Raw genomic sequence first — 16,982 nt, 5'->3', positions numbered from 1 at the left:
TTTTTTGTGTGTGTGTGTGGGGGGGGGGGATATAGAAACAGGATAACATCTTGTAAAACTACTGTGCTCTGTGTAGCTCTCTGCCCCCCTGTACAGCACTGAACAGGGCAATGCTGGGGCACGTTCTATTGCTGAGAGATCATGCAGAGAGTATCAGCTTAATTCCTCTTATGATCTCTCAGGCAGTGATGGTGTTAAGGCTCATAGGGATCTCTTCACTTTTTTCCACTTCCTTTCTGGGAATCATGCCAACTGCCCAAGCCGGCAATGAAAGAGTTATCAGGGCTGTGCACGTAAGAGTGTGTTTCAGTGAGTCGTGCAGCACAGTTGCAGGAAAGCAGCAGCGGGGCTGTGGGACGCCGCCTGGTGCACAGTAAAGGTCAGTCACTGTTTAGCACAGGGGGCTCTCTGCCGCCGGACACAGCAAAGCTTCTACCCTTGGGATACATACACATAAATGGAAGAGGATCCAAGTATTTGTATGGGATATATAAGAGATCAGAGAGACTTTTATATGATGTGACTGTGACCTGAGTACTTCCAGATGTTGTTAGTGCCAGTGCTAATACAGAGAGACCTGTCCAGCTGCTAGGGCTCTGTGATAACACTGGCGGGGGAAATAAATGCATATATTGTGTACTAAAAACGCAGCTCACAAATGTGACACCAGTGTACCATGTGTCTTCCTCACTTTATATGGTGGGAAATACCACTCACTGTATAGCAAACCGTGAACGTAGAATTAGAGGTACTGTAGGATTACCCCAGATGTCCATATATCTGCTTAGCACAGGTGCCTATATATCTGCTTAGCCCACAGATAGACCCAGCACTCTTGCTGCACACCTGTGTAAATGCCCCGATGACTTCCCAAGGCAGTGATATGTAGATACATTAAATAGGAAGCACTTCTAGAAAAACACACTGCTCACCACCGCAAGTCATTTTTTTCGTATTTATCCTGAAGACAGTGTAAAATCTGAAACATTGATTACCTGTGGTGGTGATCAGTGTGTTTTTCTAGAAGTCCTCTGAGTGCTTCCTATTTACTCTCACTCTCTCTCGCTCTCTTTCTCTCTCTTTACAGAATCCCCAAAGAATGTCATTCAGAGATGGGGGAGTGAAAGCAAAAAAACTCCCATGTATTAAGAAGCCATATTTCCGCCAAACATTTTCAGGTAGTTCACCCCGTCCTCAGGGCCAAGGCTAGTGCACCCTAAAAGTGCAATGTGTAAAACCAAACATAAGCACATAAACATTTTTTGTAAGTCTGCTACATAAATGAATCTCTATTCAGCCTGTATATAGGTGGTATTTCATGCCCTACCATCCACTAGGGCATGGTGGGAGAATAAAATAGTGTGCCGAGCGCAGCGAGGCACTGTGCCAGAAACATGGCGAGCGGACGCAGTGCTATCTTTCAGTGTCCATGTCGACTGTGTCAACATTTTGGGGGCAAAGTGAAAACCCCATGTCGACCTTTTGACTGTCGACCTTGCCCATGTCGACCTAATGCTTTTGTCGACCTAACGGCCTGTCGACCTTGCCCATGTCGACCTTTCAGCATGTCGACCTAGTGTTGTCGACCTAGTGTTGTCGCCCTAATAACTGTCGACCAACTTATGGTCAACACATTTTTAGTGTCTATTGTCAAACCAAATGGTCTTGAGTGCATATTTTTCTTTTCTATTTTCAAAAATAAAATATAACATTTTATGTATTACTTTTGTATTACAGCAGATAATAAATATTAGAACACATGTGTTTTAATATGTTAGTGTTTGTTTTAGCACAGTTTGGTAAAATAAAATATGATATTTATTGTATGACCTTTAAAAATAAACAAAAAGTAAATAAAGTGAATGCAAGCCCATTGTTTTTTAGAAGAAATATAATCAGATACTGTAGGTAATTTATGTTGCAATTTCAAAAGTAAGTGGATTAGTGGAATGAATTGGTTCTGTACTTGTTCTTGTTCTGTACTTGTTTAATGTTTTTAGTAGTGATTAAAATATTTTTTTAGATTCATTGTGATAAGCCGATCAATTAAATACATTTTATATGTTACTGGGTTCTCTCCTGCCAAAGACTTTTTGTCACTGCAGTGATGTAACTCTTATCAAACTAAAATGGAAAAGAGTCTGCGCTTGGATTGAGAACCATCTTTTTATTTGTCAATTAAGAAAATCTTTTAATAATGCTTATAAAATAAATATTCAAAATTAAGTAATATCAACCTCAATGAAAAAGTACAGAGAAAAAAACATTCATACATGTAACAAAAATATATAAATTGATTAATTTTGTTAGTATGAAATCATTATTGCTGCATGTACTTGGCTACAGTATATGAATGATGGTGTTTATGATGTTTATGAACAAGCTACATGTGTTCCATTGCCTTGGAACCCACGCCGTCGGAGCGGTGGAAGGAGTTTTCATGATACACTGTCTGCAGCGGAAGTGGGTAGTTTGATGCACTTAACAAGGAAAACAAAAAGGAAAAGAAACTCGGGTGGGGTGCACTCTTGATATCTTAATCACAAAAGTTGTTCAATAAAAATACATTTTTTAGATTTCTAATTTTTTTAGTGTGTTTTTTTTTATATATTTGCTGAGTGTTTTAGGTTAGTAACTAAAGTTACTAGTTTATTTTGCAATGAATCTGTTCTGGCGATTTATTAGTTTGATGCAGGATTGAATCAAATTGGTGTGCGTAAGTGCCTATTTAAATATATATAAACAAATATGAGAGCTGACCGTCATATATCCTTAATGCCTTTAACCAAGAGGCAGTGTCAATGTGGTCTCAATTAGTTTTGAGATAAGGATTATAATCATTGGTCAGCGTAACCAGGGCCGGATTAACAATGGGGCTGATGGAGCTACAGCTCCAGGCCCACTCTCTAAATAGGCCCATTTTGTAGCTGAGGGCCAGAGCTTTCCAATGAGCCCGGCCCCGCATTGCTAGCCCTCCGGGAACCGGAGATACTGCTACGTAAACCTGGAACGTTTTCCCCTCTTAGGATAACATGGGACCCGCTAATTCTGACCCCCACCTGGTTCCAACGGCTGCCAGTTCCCCCTCTGGCATCACAGAAGCTCGAGGTTGATCTCAATCCCAAATTGCTGGGTCATCAATCTGATACCAGGCCCATATGGGTTCATTGGTTCTAGAGATATTGCGGATAAACTGATTTTTTCATTTCATTTTTCATTTCTGAAATGTCATTTCATGGCTGTTCATGTTGTTTGAGGACAGATTTTTTTGGAACCAAATGGCCCAGTTTCACGGGACCAAAATCATTCGAAGCCCACATGTAAAAGGCTCAGTTGGTTCTGAGGATATAGCTGGTTGTTTAAGGAGGGGGGTTCTCTCCCCATCACACCAGAAAATGCAGGGACTAGGCTGGTGTAAAATGGGCCAGCTCGGGAATGTCCCTGCATGATCCTGGGACCATATTCCCAGGTAAATCCCAGAATTTTGACTCAATCTGTTTGCCATTGTGTGAATTTTGGCTCAGTCGGTGTGAATTTTGGCTCATTCCATGTGGCATTATGTGTAAGAGACAAGTACAATATGAGGGGGTTACTATTGTGTTGCATGATTTGTATAAGGGGTATATGGTGTGGTAAACTTAGGTGACCACATAAAAGGTGCTGAAATGTTGTCCAAGTTTCGGCTTTCAGTATTTTTTTATGGATGACCCCACAAGTATCTTAGGACGGGATGCGGTCATTTGGTCTACTGCATTATGGTCGACAGTCATTAGGTCGAATCCATTAGGTCGACATGCTAAAAGGTCGACATGACTCTAGGTCGACATGGGAAAAGGTCGACATGATTCTAGTTCGAAAGGTCATTAGTTCGACAGGTCATTAGTTCGACAAGGTCATTAGTTCGACATTGTCTATGTCGACATTCACAAGGTCGACATGGAGTTTTTCACTGTTTTTTGAGCCAACATGTGCCGACAGGCGGTATTTCATGCCCTACCATCCACTAGGGCGTGGTGGGAGAATAAAATAGTGTGCCGAGCGTAGCGAGGCACCGTGCCCGACGCATTGCGAGCGCAGCGAGCGATGCGAGGGGATGCAGTGCACTTTAAACTGTGTCCATGTCGACTGTGTTGACATTCAGGTAAAAAAACAGTGAAAAACCCCATGTCGACCTTGTGAATGTCGACATAGACAATGTCGAACTAATGACCTTGTCGAACTAATGACCTGTCGAACTAATGACCTTTCGACCTAGAATCATGTCGACCTTTTCCCATGTCGACCTAGAGTCATGTCGACCTTTTAGCATGTCGACCTAATGGATTCGACCTAATGACTGTCGACCATAATGCAATAGACCAAATGATCCCAACCCCTTAGGACATCGGCATCCTGTGGGTGCAGCTTTGGAGGGAATCCGCCAAAATATCTCCCTGCATTTTTCCTATGCCAGCCCTTTGCCTTTTCCAGGCATATATAATTAGTTGAAAGTATTTACACAAATACAGACACACCCATGAGCAGACCACCCAACCAGAACACTGGTCACGCCCCCCACATTATTAGGTGCTGGCCACAACCCCTATTATTGCGCATAATAGGCCCTTGATAATTTTCAGCTCCAGGCCCATTTAGACCTTAATCTGGCTCTGAGCGTAACTCAAAATTTTCAAAGGTAAAAAAATAATGACATAAACACACACCAAAAAATTATTATTATCATAATATTATTTGCATATATAAAGTGTTTTGCTTTTTATTTACAGAAAAACTCCCTTGACTAACATTTAATGCAATTATTGGTGCCTTTTCCACTACGTTGGGGATTGCTGCAGATCAAACTATGTGGCAGACCTGCTGTCACACATTGTAGCAGATTTTGTATTTTATGAGCAAGAAAGGGTTAGCAGGTTAATTACCCTGACTGAAGTGAGAGTGGCAGTTTCTAAAGGCTTAAAAACCTATACCTCACACGTTTGCAGTAATTGGTAACTTTTTCCACTATATTATGAAAATAGCTACAAATCAACCTATGTGGCAGACCGAATTATTTAACCCCACCTAGTGCAGACCTCCCTCTACTTCTTTCTTGCAGTTTGATGCACTTCCAAGACAATAGAACGCATGTAGCTTGTTCATATGCACTTTTACTAGGTACTTTTCATAGCTACTTTTACTCAATGATAAGCTTAGCAGTTATTAAGATAATATTTCTTGCATCACCAAATGATCCCAAAGAGATCGCACACTTTTTGGAACAGGCACAATTACCACAATTATCCACGGAACACAAGGACACTTTAATGTCACCGATAACTGAGGTAGAAATAGAGAAAACTATTAAAATACTTCTACTACACAAATCCTGGGGCCATGATGGCCTTTCGGCCTCTTATTATAAACTATTAAATACACATATAACACCTCACTTAGGAAAACTATATAAATCAATCTTAAAAGGACAAATGGCCCCAACACTATTTAATGAAGCACGAATTATAGTTATTCCAAAACCAAATAAAGGTCACACACTAATAACATCTTATCGACCAATTTCACTCTTTAATTAAGATTTTAAAATATTCACAAAAATAATAGCATCACGATTTCAGTTAATGCTTCCGTCACTCCTGATGCCACAACGGACAGGATTTCTAAAAAACAGATACTCAGCACATAATGTAAGATCATTAATTGCTGCCATATACAAAACACAATTAAATCAAAGCAAAAATACAATTGTCCTCAGCTGCGATGCAGACAAAGCTTTACACAGTTTCTTGGCAATATTTAAAGTCAATGTTCCAAATACAACATTTTGGTACAGATTTTATTCATGTATTTCAGGTTTTATCTCAGAAGCCACTAGCATTCATTACTATTAATAATTATAATACAAACCCCTTCCAACTACATAGGGAAACACGACAGAGATGTCCATTCTCGCCCTTACTATTTAACATGGAATTAGATCTTTTCTTGAGATATATATCACTCAATAAACAAATGGAAAGGAGTACAACTGGCAGAAACGGAGCTGAAAGTATCCGCTTTTGCATTTATTGTTATATACAGTATGTCAAATCCCAAACAAACAGTTCCGATGTTATTAACATTGCTGGCAGAATTTGAGAAAGTAGCGGGCTTTAAAATCAATTATTCAAAATCGGAAGCATTACATTTTTTTCCAGAGGCAAAAAAGGGATGGGGAGAATCTTTCCCCTTTAAGTGGGCCCCAAAACAAGGGATAACATATTTGGGGATTAGGATCCTGCCAGACCCTTCTAAACTATATTCAACAAACTATGATATGCTGTGGGCTAAGACTAAAATTGACTTCGCTAAATGGAGTCACCTGCCGCTATCATGTGGGAAGAAGAGGATATCTATACAAAATGATATCATTCCCGCGCCTATTGTATACAATACAAATGCTACCGATCATTCCCCCTAAAAGTGATATAGCCTAACACAATAAAGAATATCTTTATGCAAAATGCAGCAGAAAAGGGAATTAGGGGGAATGAATTTACCATGTTTAAAAACATATGCAACAGCGGCAAATTACCGCATTGCTATAGACTGGATTACAGGTAACAATAGATATGCACATTTTTTTAGAAGAACAAAGTTTTATCCCAGACGTCAATTTAGTATCCTTGCTACATAAAACACCCAAAATAATGCCAGAAAAGGTGATAAATAACATACTATTGAACACCACATGTATGGCATGGAGAATGGTATGTTCAAACATGCGAATCTCAAAATATAATTCTATTTTCTTACCATTTTGGGGGAACTCGAATTTCCCACCAAATCAGAATGCACATATTTTTAGAACGTGGCATTTAGGAGGACTGAAAAATGTAGCAAATATACTAAATATGGATTATTTGACTCCTTTATCATATACAGGACTGAAAGAGAAATTCCCCAATCTACAAATACCATATTACACATATTTACAGATACAAAGTTATGCTCGCTCTATAGTGATAAAATATCAAACAGAAGAGGAATTGTGTTTATTAGATAGATTTGTAGGTTTGGGAAAACACATCTCCATATCACAAATCAATGATTTAAGCCGCAAGAAATTGGGGCTGGACCAAAAACCCAAAAGATTACTAAAGTGGTGAATAGATTTCCCAGAGTTAAACATGGAAGATATGTTAAAGGCCTACAATCATTTAAATAAAACTTTGGTGTCCTCTTCATATATGGAAATGCACCAACAATTATTACATAGAGCCTATTTCACACCAAAACTCAAAAAGCCGATTGGAGAGGCCACAGACGATAATTGTTACAAATGCAGAGAGCCAAATGCAGACTTGGTATACTGTATGCAGTCATGCAAGGTGGTACAAGCATTATCGTTAGAAATACAAGAATATATAAAACAATCTCCAAAGCATGGGTTTTCTGGGGAATGTACTCGTCACAAGATCAAAAAAAACTTACACCAGCCAATAGGAAATTACTCATAAAAATAGCGGCAGCAACAAAAAAAACCATATTAGCCCAGTGGATTACAACCAGGTCAGCCCCGATGACTCTAGTCCACCCGAGAGTAACACACCTATTCCTCATGGATTGGACAGAGACATCATCCCAGAAAGAGAAACTGACCAAAAAATGTATTTGGAATATGGCTACCCTATATCAAAACAATGTCATTGTCCCTAAAAATAATGCTCAGAAACTCCTTTGCAGATACAAAATGGTATATACAAGAAACATTAATTAACAAAGAAGGGAAGTAAAAGAGTCCACTGTAAACTATGAGGGAAGGAGAGATGGTTTATATAAATCTTGTAAATCTTGTAAAATGTTGAATGGTACAACAAAATGTAATGTGATGAAGAGATAGATGGATACTTGTTTTTAAGTGTATTGTTATTCAATGTCAATAGAAATGTTGAAAGAAAAAAAAGAAAGTGCTGGGACATCCAAGAAGATATAGCAGAGATGCAGTTGGAGACACAAGTGAGACTAGCAGGAGAGAGGTTAGGGTAGGAAAGGTAGATTTGCATATCATCAGCATAAAGCTGATATCACAAGTCAGAAGAGCTAAAGAGTTCACTTAAAGAGGACATACAGTATAAGAGAGAGAAAGGAAGAGGACAGGACCTTGAGGGACACCTTCAGTTAGTGTAAGGGCGGGGGAGTCATGAGAGGAGACAGAGAAGGAGAGGCCAGTATCATGCAGAATAAGGGAGTGAAGGATTTGCAGAAGGAAAGGGTGGTCCACAGTGTCAAAAGTAGCAGAGATGTCAGAGGAATAAGTAAACAGCCCTTAGATTTTGCAGCATGGAGATCATTGCAGACTTTTGTGAGGACGGTTTTAGCAGAGTAGAGAGGATGGATGTCAAGTAGGATATGGGAGGAGAGAAAAGCAGTAAGATGATGAGAGGGATAAAGTGTAGACGTGGGAATAGGCAGAGGGAGAGAGGTAGGGAAGGATGTGGGAGGGCACAGGATAAGATAAGAAGGTGGTGAAGGAGACATCTAAATGTTGGTATTTTGAACATGCCAGTATTTTGACCATCGGTCAATGGTGGTTGGGAATTTGACTGTCAGGATTTTGACTGTAGGTAAATTCACTGCATCCCCCCTATCACTGCTGTTAGGATTGATTATTTTTATTTATTGCTATTGTGTCTTTTACAATTATTATTTCTCTGTGGGCCACATTTGAAAATAGAAAACGTAAAAAAAACCTGTGGTTTTGTTTATGAGATCATTGTAATTATATGTCTGGGCAATGCATTGTATGTGTAAACATTCATATTGGGTGTGGTGTGTAATTATTACTTGCTGGAAATACACCACCTGTCCTAGTGTTAGCACATATATTAGGTGAAAGAATTCTTCCACAGTAAGACAAATACTACTGTATATTTATTCATTAAATCTAAGATAAGTAATTACTTTCCACATAGTGCTTTTAACAAAGTGGTCTGCTCAAAATGTTTTCATTGTTTAAAACTTCAGTAGAGGAAGAACATTTCCCCATTAGATTAGTCCTGGTGCACATTACAACTGTTTTATGGATTTTGTTCCACAGTGAATATGGATGGAACATCATGTGGTTTGTGGTTCCTGTGTTCTATTATGGGTTCTTGTGTTGTTAGTTGAACAGAACAACAGTTAGTAGTTATTATTTTGGGAATTTCCATATATAGTTTTATATATATACACTTAGATTTATCATGTGTTAATTCGTACTGAAAATGGGGGAGAAGAAGAGTGGAATATTGTTTCACAGGATAAACAGGTCAAGTTGGAAAATATGGGACAACTGGCATCTATAGCAATGTGTCATCTATAGCAACTTGCTCTGCTTTTACATAAGGCATTGGCTATTTGCCAGTGATCTTCACCTCGGGGCAGATCACTTGACAGCTCAATCCTTTGATTCGATGCACGAGCATCATAGAAACTAATTAAGATGTTGGGTGGAGTTAACCTTGGGACAACACAGATGAGAGCACTAAGAGAGCTTACTAACATATTGCTACTGTCACTGATTTCCCAGGTATTTATTCGTGATGGGTATGAATTCCAAGCAGACGGAGTACAGAAGCTGACAATGCTGACGTCTTCTGGGTAAGTATCATATCCCTAAGCCTTATTTGTCCCCTCCCACAACTTACACCAAATACTCCCCTCCCCCTCCACCCTAGTTCCTAACCCTAACCCGAATACTCATACTCACCTTAGGGATCCATCTTTATTCTCAGAGTCAAGTTTCCATTACCGGGATCTTGACCGCTTTGATCCTGACTGCATCCTATTTATTTATTTATGTCCTGTGACACGTCCACAATGCACCTGCTTTGGCTTCGCCACCCAATTACACCCACTAAAATTCTCAGACAATATTATAGATTTTGTGTTGCACCTTTGTGTTCAGCAATTGGTAAATATGTAGAGTGCGACTCTGATGCTAACCTAAAGCATCGCCAATTTGCAAAAACTACATCCACCTCTGAATCAGGCGCTCTGTATTATTATTCTATGTGTTTTTTTATGCTAGAACAGATAATTATAGACAGAATTTTATTGATTGCTATGGGCTACACCCTCACTTGTCTGTCTCCCACTAAGGGCCTTATTCTGATCTGAGCTCAGTACAAATTTGTTCGGAAAATTGGCAAAACCAGGTGGAGCAGGTGTAACATGTATAGAGAGAGTTAGATTTGTGTGAGTTATTTTGTTTATGTGCAGGGTAAATACTGGCTGCATTATTTTTACACTGCAATTTAGTTTTCAGTTTCAGCACACCCCAGCCAAATTTTTCAAACAAATTTGTACTGAGCTCAGATCAGAATAAGGCCCTAAGTACAGAATAAAAATGTATTATAACAAATAATTTCAATTAACATAAGTACACCAAATGTCCAAAACCCTCATGTGCTTATGTATGTACACTTGTCCAGCAGTAAAATTTAAATATTTAGCAAATTTTGGTAATTATAGTATACTAACATGAATGTAATGATTATCCAATTACATGCAATAATTTTTTTGCCCAGAAAAAAAAGGTCTATTACTGCTATTGTAGCCCGATGGTCATTATCTTGCTATCCAGTTATGGCAAAAAAAAAATTTTGACCGAAGAAATTTCCGTTTTCATGCAATAACGTGATTTCTAGGATAAACTCCCCATCCCATCTGTTATTCCAGATCTGTGATTTAGCTTTTTGAGTATTCTGGGGGAGGCACCTGAAGCATAGTCTCGTGCCCGTTATTGGGGGTAATTGGATAGCCTGCAGCAAACCTATTAGCAGCAATAAATTACCGCTGCTAACAGGATACAGGTGAACTGTTAAGGGGTTACACACTCTGCGATTGCCTTGCTATTCGATCCCAATATGACCGAGATCGAAATGGGATCAAATCGCACGGCAAGGCAAATACATTAGATTTGGACTATGTAGTACAGATCGGTACAATATATAGGCCCTTATTCTGGTCGGTGCGGGTATATCCGCGTGCGTTCGGCCCGCTGATGTTTTGTGTCTGCGCATGTGCAGAGGCGTCTCTGCGCATGTGCGAGCGGGGCGTACGGCCAAATCCCGCATGATATGTGAACACTCCGAACAGGGGGTGGAGAGGGGCGTGAAGGGCTATTTGGGCTCATTACCATATGCATACGCCCCACGTTTCATGGGCGTTCCCATGAAAACGCTGGGCATACGCATGGTAATGCGGCCGTGACGCACGTGTAGGGGGCGGACATATGACATCGCCTGATGTCAGCTGCCCACCCAGATCCCTGCTTTTGCACGGAAAAATGTCCGTGTGGTCTGAGGTTGCGGGAGCTGGGGAGGTTCCCTTAGATGGAGGAGGCGTATTCCGTGAAAAATACGCGTGCGGTCCGTTCGGCCAGCTTCTTACCGCGTACGGACGGAGTTGGCGATCCGTATGGAAGGCGGGGTTTCGCACGCACGGTCCTGGCCGCATAATCGGATCCGGCCGCACCGATCAGAATAAGGCCCATAGTCTTGCCTGCACGGTCTATTTTTCTATTGATTTTGCCGCAGGGGCCGGGCATCGGGATCTAATTGAAATTGAATGCGTTCGATTTCCGTTCAATTTTGATTCGATTTTGCTTGTATAAGCAAAATCTAATAGAAAAATAGACCACATTGAACCGTGTATATGGGTATTACTTAAATTGCCTTTTGGACTTTGTGTTATCATATTGTTGTTTTCGGAGGGTATCAATAATAATAAAAAAAATATAATGGTCTGCAATAAAATATAAAATATTTAAGAAAAACTTTACATACACTATATTGTTACATGTTATAAAGAAACCCCATGCCCCTTCACGGTCATGATTAATTAAAGCATATTGCTAAACAGGTGTATTTTAGGGAAATAACGTGATGTTTATTCTAATGTGTTCCTCTTTGTATAAAACACTGTGGGATGTGTAGTAGAGTAGTAGAAGGCTAGACATTCATGTGATAGTTACATTTGCACACAAATGTACTCAAATGGAATGCTGGTTCTATAATTAACCCTTTGCAGTCCAATTTTTTTTGTTTTTGTTTTGCAATTCAAACAGTCTGGCTTAAATGTTTAAAGGAATTGTAATTTATTTTCATTTTTTATTCAAAAATGGTCCACATTTAATGTTGAACGATGTTAATGTTCCTATTTTAATGTTGCTCACCACTGGATCTGCTACTAGCCCTAGGGCTGTTGAGCCTGACTAGACGTTGGACCTGAAAGGGTTAATGCTTACATTCTGCCAGGGATGGGGGTCATATTAATACAATTTAAAAAGGTAAGCTGGCCATACCTTAGGACGACCATCATCAGATCTGAGTCATCTCACGATTACCCCGGAAGCTTGCCAGACACACGATAGATCGTATCTGTGTAATTTCACAGATCTAGCTTAAGATCTGCAACTTCAGCATACTGGTAGTTAGCAGCATCTTTAGATCTTATGTGCAGCACAGAAGATCACAGGATCGACCTCACGATCTGCGGAACCGCGCATCATACCCAAACACCTATCGATGTGCAAAAAAAAAACCTCACAATGCATCGCACGAGCCATTGAAATCATGCATAGCGGCCTGAAATCGTTCTGATGTATGGACAGCTGTAGTCTTGAAGTACCCAAAATGTATCCCCTGTGTAGTCACTTATGACTAAAATGCATGTGAGGGTATGGGTTAGACTGCATGGAAGGAGCATTTTGGTTAGGCTGTGGGAGGGGGGAGGGTATGGGTTAGACTGCATGGAAGGAGGGTTTTGGTTAGGCTTTGCGAGGGTATGGGTTAGGCTGCATGGAAGGAGTGTTTTGGTTAGGCTGTGGGAGGGGGGAGGGTATGGGTTAAGCTGCATGGAAGGCAGGTTTTGGTTAGGCTGTGGGAGGGGGGAGGACATGGGTTAGACTGCAGGGTGGGAGGGTTAGGGTTAGGAGGGTGCAGGGAGAAGGTAAGTATACTTACCAGACCCTTGTCACAATTCCCTATAGCGGGATGCCAGCCTCTGTATTTTGACCACCGGCATGCCATCCAGTGGAAAGTTTAGTGGTCTTCCTTAAGCAAAGCCTATACATTTGCTGTGGAAATGAGAGTGTCATCTGCACATTTGATTATATATTTGAATGTATGAAAATCATTCCCTTGTTTGCTCCTATCATGTCCTGAGACAGACACTTGGGTCAGTTCTACACTTGGAAGTCCTACTGGTAAATGCAGAGAGTAACATTGATCCTGACAGACACATTATAGGAAGGGAACATTTTATACATTCTATCATATTGTGAATCACAAATGACTCACTTAAACAGAGCTGTAAAGCTAAGGTGCACATCTGCAAGCTGTCTCATTAGGCTTCGCTCTGTAATGTGTGTGTGTGTGTCTGGTTCTCAGAAGGGAGCTGTAAGGTCTGAATTCAAAACTATAAGCACACTCTGATTTGAATGGAGAACCTGGAGCCTTCTGTACTCTGATCTGGATTTTAAACATTTCATTTTTTATTTTTCTAGTGAGATGCAGATTTCGTCTTCCTGGTTCAGCTGACTTGCTCGGCTAAAATGGACGATTTAGTTGTACTTGACTTGCTCAATTGCCCTGTGTGCTTAGGAAAATTGGATGCCACAGCCAAAGTATTGCCATGCCAGCATACCTTCTGTCAGCCATGCTTGCAGAGGATACTGAAAGCCAAGAAGGAGCTGAGGTGCCCAGAATGCAGGACCCCAGTATACTGCAGCATTGCGGATTTGCCAGCAAACTTACTCTTGGTACGCCTATTGGAAGGCATAAAGAATGGACAAGGCTTGGTAAGGAAAACGTCCTTTCAGAGACTGGGAGGCCTGTTTGCCCAAGACTCCTTTCGGAAGAGCCGGGAGCTGAAACCAAATAATGAATCAAATTACAGACTCTTTCCAAAGGCCAGAATTCCTGTAGAAGGGGTAAGAGAACAATATCATTTATTATTTTTCCTGTATTATTATTGCATTTAGAGATTGCAGATGTGTCCTCATAGCCTTGCCTCAATACATCATACAGCAATTTTCTTTTGTACCTCTGGGCCAGATACACTAAGCTGTAAAAAGTGATAAATTGCAGAGTAATAAACTGCCAACCAATCAGCTCCTAACTGTAATGCTACAGACTGTGCATGACAAATTAATGTTACGAGCTGATTGGTTGGTTGTTTATAACTCCTCACTTTCTAAAGCTTAGTACATCTGGTCCTTAATCATAATGCATTGTGGGAAAAAGGATTTGCAAGACTGCATGGATTAATTGCCTATGTGACACTTGTATATCAGTGTATGACTGAGTCTAATGGGGTATCCTATTACACCCATTAAAGCATGGGGAATGGAAAACTTAAGTTATTTCACTATTTTCCCCAATGTTTCGATGATTTTCTTTATCAGGCTGCCCTATTGATTTGCCCTATAAAAAGTTTGCTTCCCAAGAAAACACACAGGTAAATCCCCCACCCATTCAGGGATTGTGCTTCACTTGCCTAAGGCAGGCATAAAAAATCCCAGATAAACCGCAGCTCATGCAGGCATATTGGGGCTAAATAGATAGCCCTGAGTGAGCCACCTATCTGTATATAAAGAACAGCTGAATTTGGCGTGATACACACTTGTGGCCCTTGCATCACACAGATATATAAGTTTTGGATATCCAGTTAATAAGTGTAGGCCATAACTCTGTTGAAGCTTTGTCACACCGTGTTGTGATTGAAACTAGAGACGTGCAGGTTCTGATTGACTCTGATTTACTCTGATTTCAAAGCAGAATCTTATTGGCTATCTTAAATCACATGACAGTTGTTGATAATTGATAGCCAATAAGATCCTGCTTTGAAATCAGAGTAAATCAGAGTCGGCACATTTCTAATTGAAACACACATTCAGACGAAAGTCAAGTCACATGGGATTTGGCAACCCAAAAAGAGATGTTGTGCACGTTACATAAGGGCACATTTGTAGTTCAATGGGCTGGTATTTGTAATAGTTTTTATCGCAGAATTTAGCAGGGCCTTGTTGATGGTATTCGCCACATAAGTTAGCCTTCTGAACTACCAAAGTAGGTTCACAAATTTGTCAAGTATAATTAAATGTAACCTATAATATTACTAGGAACCAGGGGTATTGCGGAGGCATTACTTGACCATTATTTGTGGGGTTTTGCTAATATCGAGGAGGCATTGATTCCAAGTAAGATAGTAGTGTTGTAGTGTCATGGGAATGCTGCCTACATTGTGAGCAGGAGATTGCAGATAAATCATTTGTTATTTTGCCAGAGGCTTTTTCATTAAATCTGTATGTGTAAGTCAGTTTGTGTGTTGTGAATACCCAGCAACCAGAAATGACTAGACCATACCAAAACAACCATATTTTTGGCTGAGCACAATATATTTTTAATGTCTGATGCTGAATTCTATCAGAGTTTGTTTAGTTTGGCCGATACATCAGAGCATTCAGCTTATGAAGTGATATTGTGTTTTGTTCATGTCTGTGCTTGGACGGTGAAAGCACCTGAGTTTACAGGCTCAGGATAAGTTTTGACATACCTGTAAGTATCAAAGAATGTTGAGAGAAAGGACTCTAAAGTTCTCACTGTAGTTAGACAATGGGATATTATTTATCTATGACAGATCATAAATCAGGATGAATGTTTTAGAATACATCATCATTTTTGTCTAACAAAAGTGACCTACAGTATAGGCACTCCTAGGACAGACGATAATCCTCCCCAATTCTGCCCACAGTAAAGTGGTTAGTCTGGTTGCATGATGATGCGATTTGCTGAAAATGGTGTTATTGTTTAGAATGGGGCTTCAATGGTGCGATTTACAGAACCTGCTACCTGGACATCCCTTCTTAGATTTCCCTAAGGAGACCAATAAAACATTCCTCCTAGTCTTCTTAGCATAAAGAAATGGGTGTCACATACAGTAGTAAGGGGCTTATTCATGATCACTAACCCATGTGGAATCACTTGTTCCAACTTCCGCATGTGTTAAGTATCGGGCCCATTCATTCTTAGCTGCCGAATAGGGCTGCACAGTATTCAGGGAACTGAACACATAAAGTTTTCACAGTCTGCCTGAGGAACCAGTGCCAGCGTTGATTACCGCAAATGAGGTCAGAGAATGCGGATAGGGATCTTAATGAATCTACAGTGAGTGGCCATGCGCATGTGTGACCTTTAGGACAACTAACTTCCAGCAAAAATCTATTTGATTACCACCACTGTATTATTAGGAAAAGCAGGGAGTGGAAGACACATTCCTTTTTAATGATTCTTTCTGTTCCTGCATTGCTCCTGTACAGTCTGGTTGTTCATTTTCTGTTCAATAGTCACTGTGCTCAAAGGTGCAACCATCATTCCCTGTGATTGACTGCTGGAATATTAAGTACTGCAATAATGTCATCTGCATTGGGGGATGTTGTTAAGAGGAGTTGACCAAAAGCAGATAACATCTTTTAAGTAGTTTGTGAATATTACATAAACACACCCTTATTTCAAATGTAATCGCACAGGTCAGGATAGTTGTCGCTAGAGATATACTCCATCATCCTGAATGTAAAGATGACAGAGGATGTCAATAATAATGTGCACATCATCAGTGATATTGTTTGTACACACTGGATATTTAGATTTTGGCCTCTCAGAATCGACAAAACCATTTAAAATGTCATCCAATGTGTACCCAGCTCAATATTTGTCCAGCTATCAGAAGCTATGATTGAACCAGAGGCCCACTATGTTGGGGAAGGAGAGGGGGTGGGGCTGGCGCAGTACAATAGGTGTGGTGGAAGTAGTGCGCGTGCCTCCCAGACCAGGTTCTCACTCACGGTAGAGACAGAACTTACCGTTTCTATTTATGAGCTGGTGCCTGAAAAGATCATCTCTATTAGGTCATGCTGGTATTTAATTCAATTATTACTTTGTGATCTTGTAAGTGACAGGTAA

The 16,982-nt window shown here is 40.2% G+C and overlaps 1 protein-coding gene across 2 annotated transcripts in view; it reads left to right on the top strand.

Moving 5' to 3' along the window:
• Nucleotides 1–306: 306 nt before the first annotated feature.
• SH3RF2 (SH3 domain containing ring finger 2) overlaps nucleotides 307–16,982 on the top strand; it is a 164,630-nt gene continuing 147,954 nt past the window's right edge. The window contains exons 1-3 of one of the 2 annotated variants that reach the window (XM_083181912.1): nucleotides 307–379; nucleotides 9,545–9,615; nucleotides 13,526–13,951. In XM_083181912.1, coding sequence (XP_083038038.1) covers nucleotides 13,574–13,951 — 378 coding nt within the window. In that variant the 5' untranslated portion in view covers nucleotides 307–379; nucleotides 9,545–9,615; nucleotides 13,526–13,573. The remainder of the gene's footprint in view (nucleotides 380–9,544; nucleotides 9,616–13,525; nucleotides 13,952–16,982) is intronic. The other variant, XM_083181910.1, reaches the window with a different exon arrangement.

The sequence above is a fragment of the Crinia signifera genome, chromosome 4 (assembly GCF_055691185.1).
Source record: "Crinia signifera chromosome 4, ASM5569118v1, whole genome shotgun sequence".
Taxonomy (NCBI): domain Eukaryota; kingdom Metazoa; phylum Chordata; class Amphibia; order Anura; family Myobatrachidae; genus Crinia; species Crinia signifera.
The sequence above is the reverse complement of the archived record's forward strand: the minus strand, read 5'-3'. Positions and strand labels throughout refer to the sequence as shown.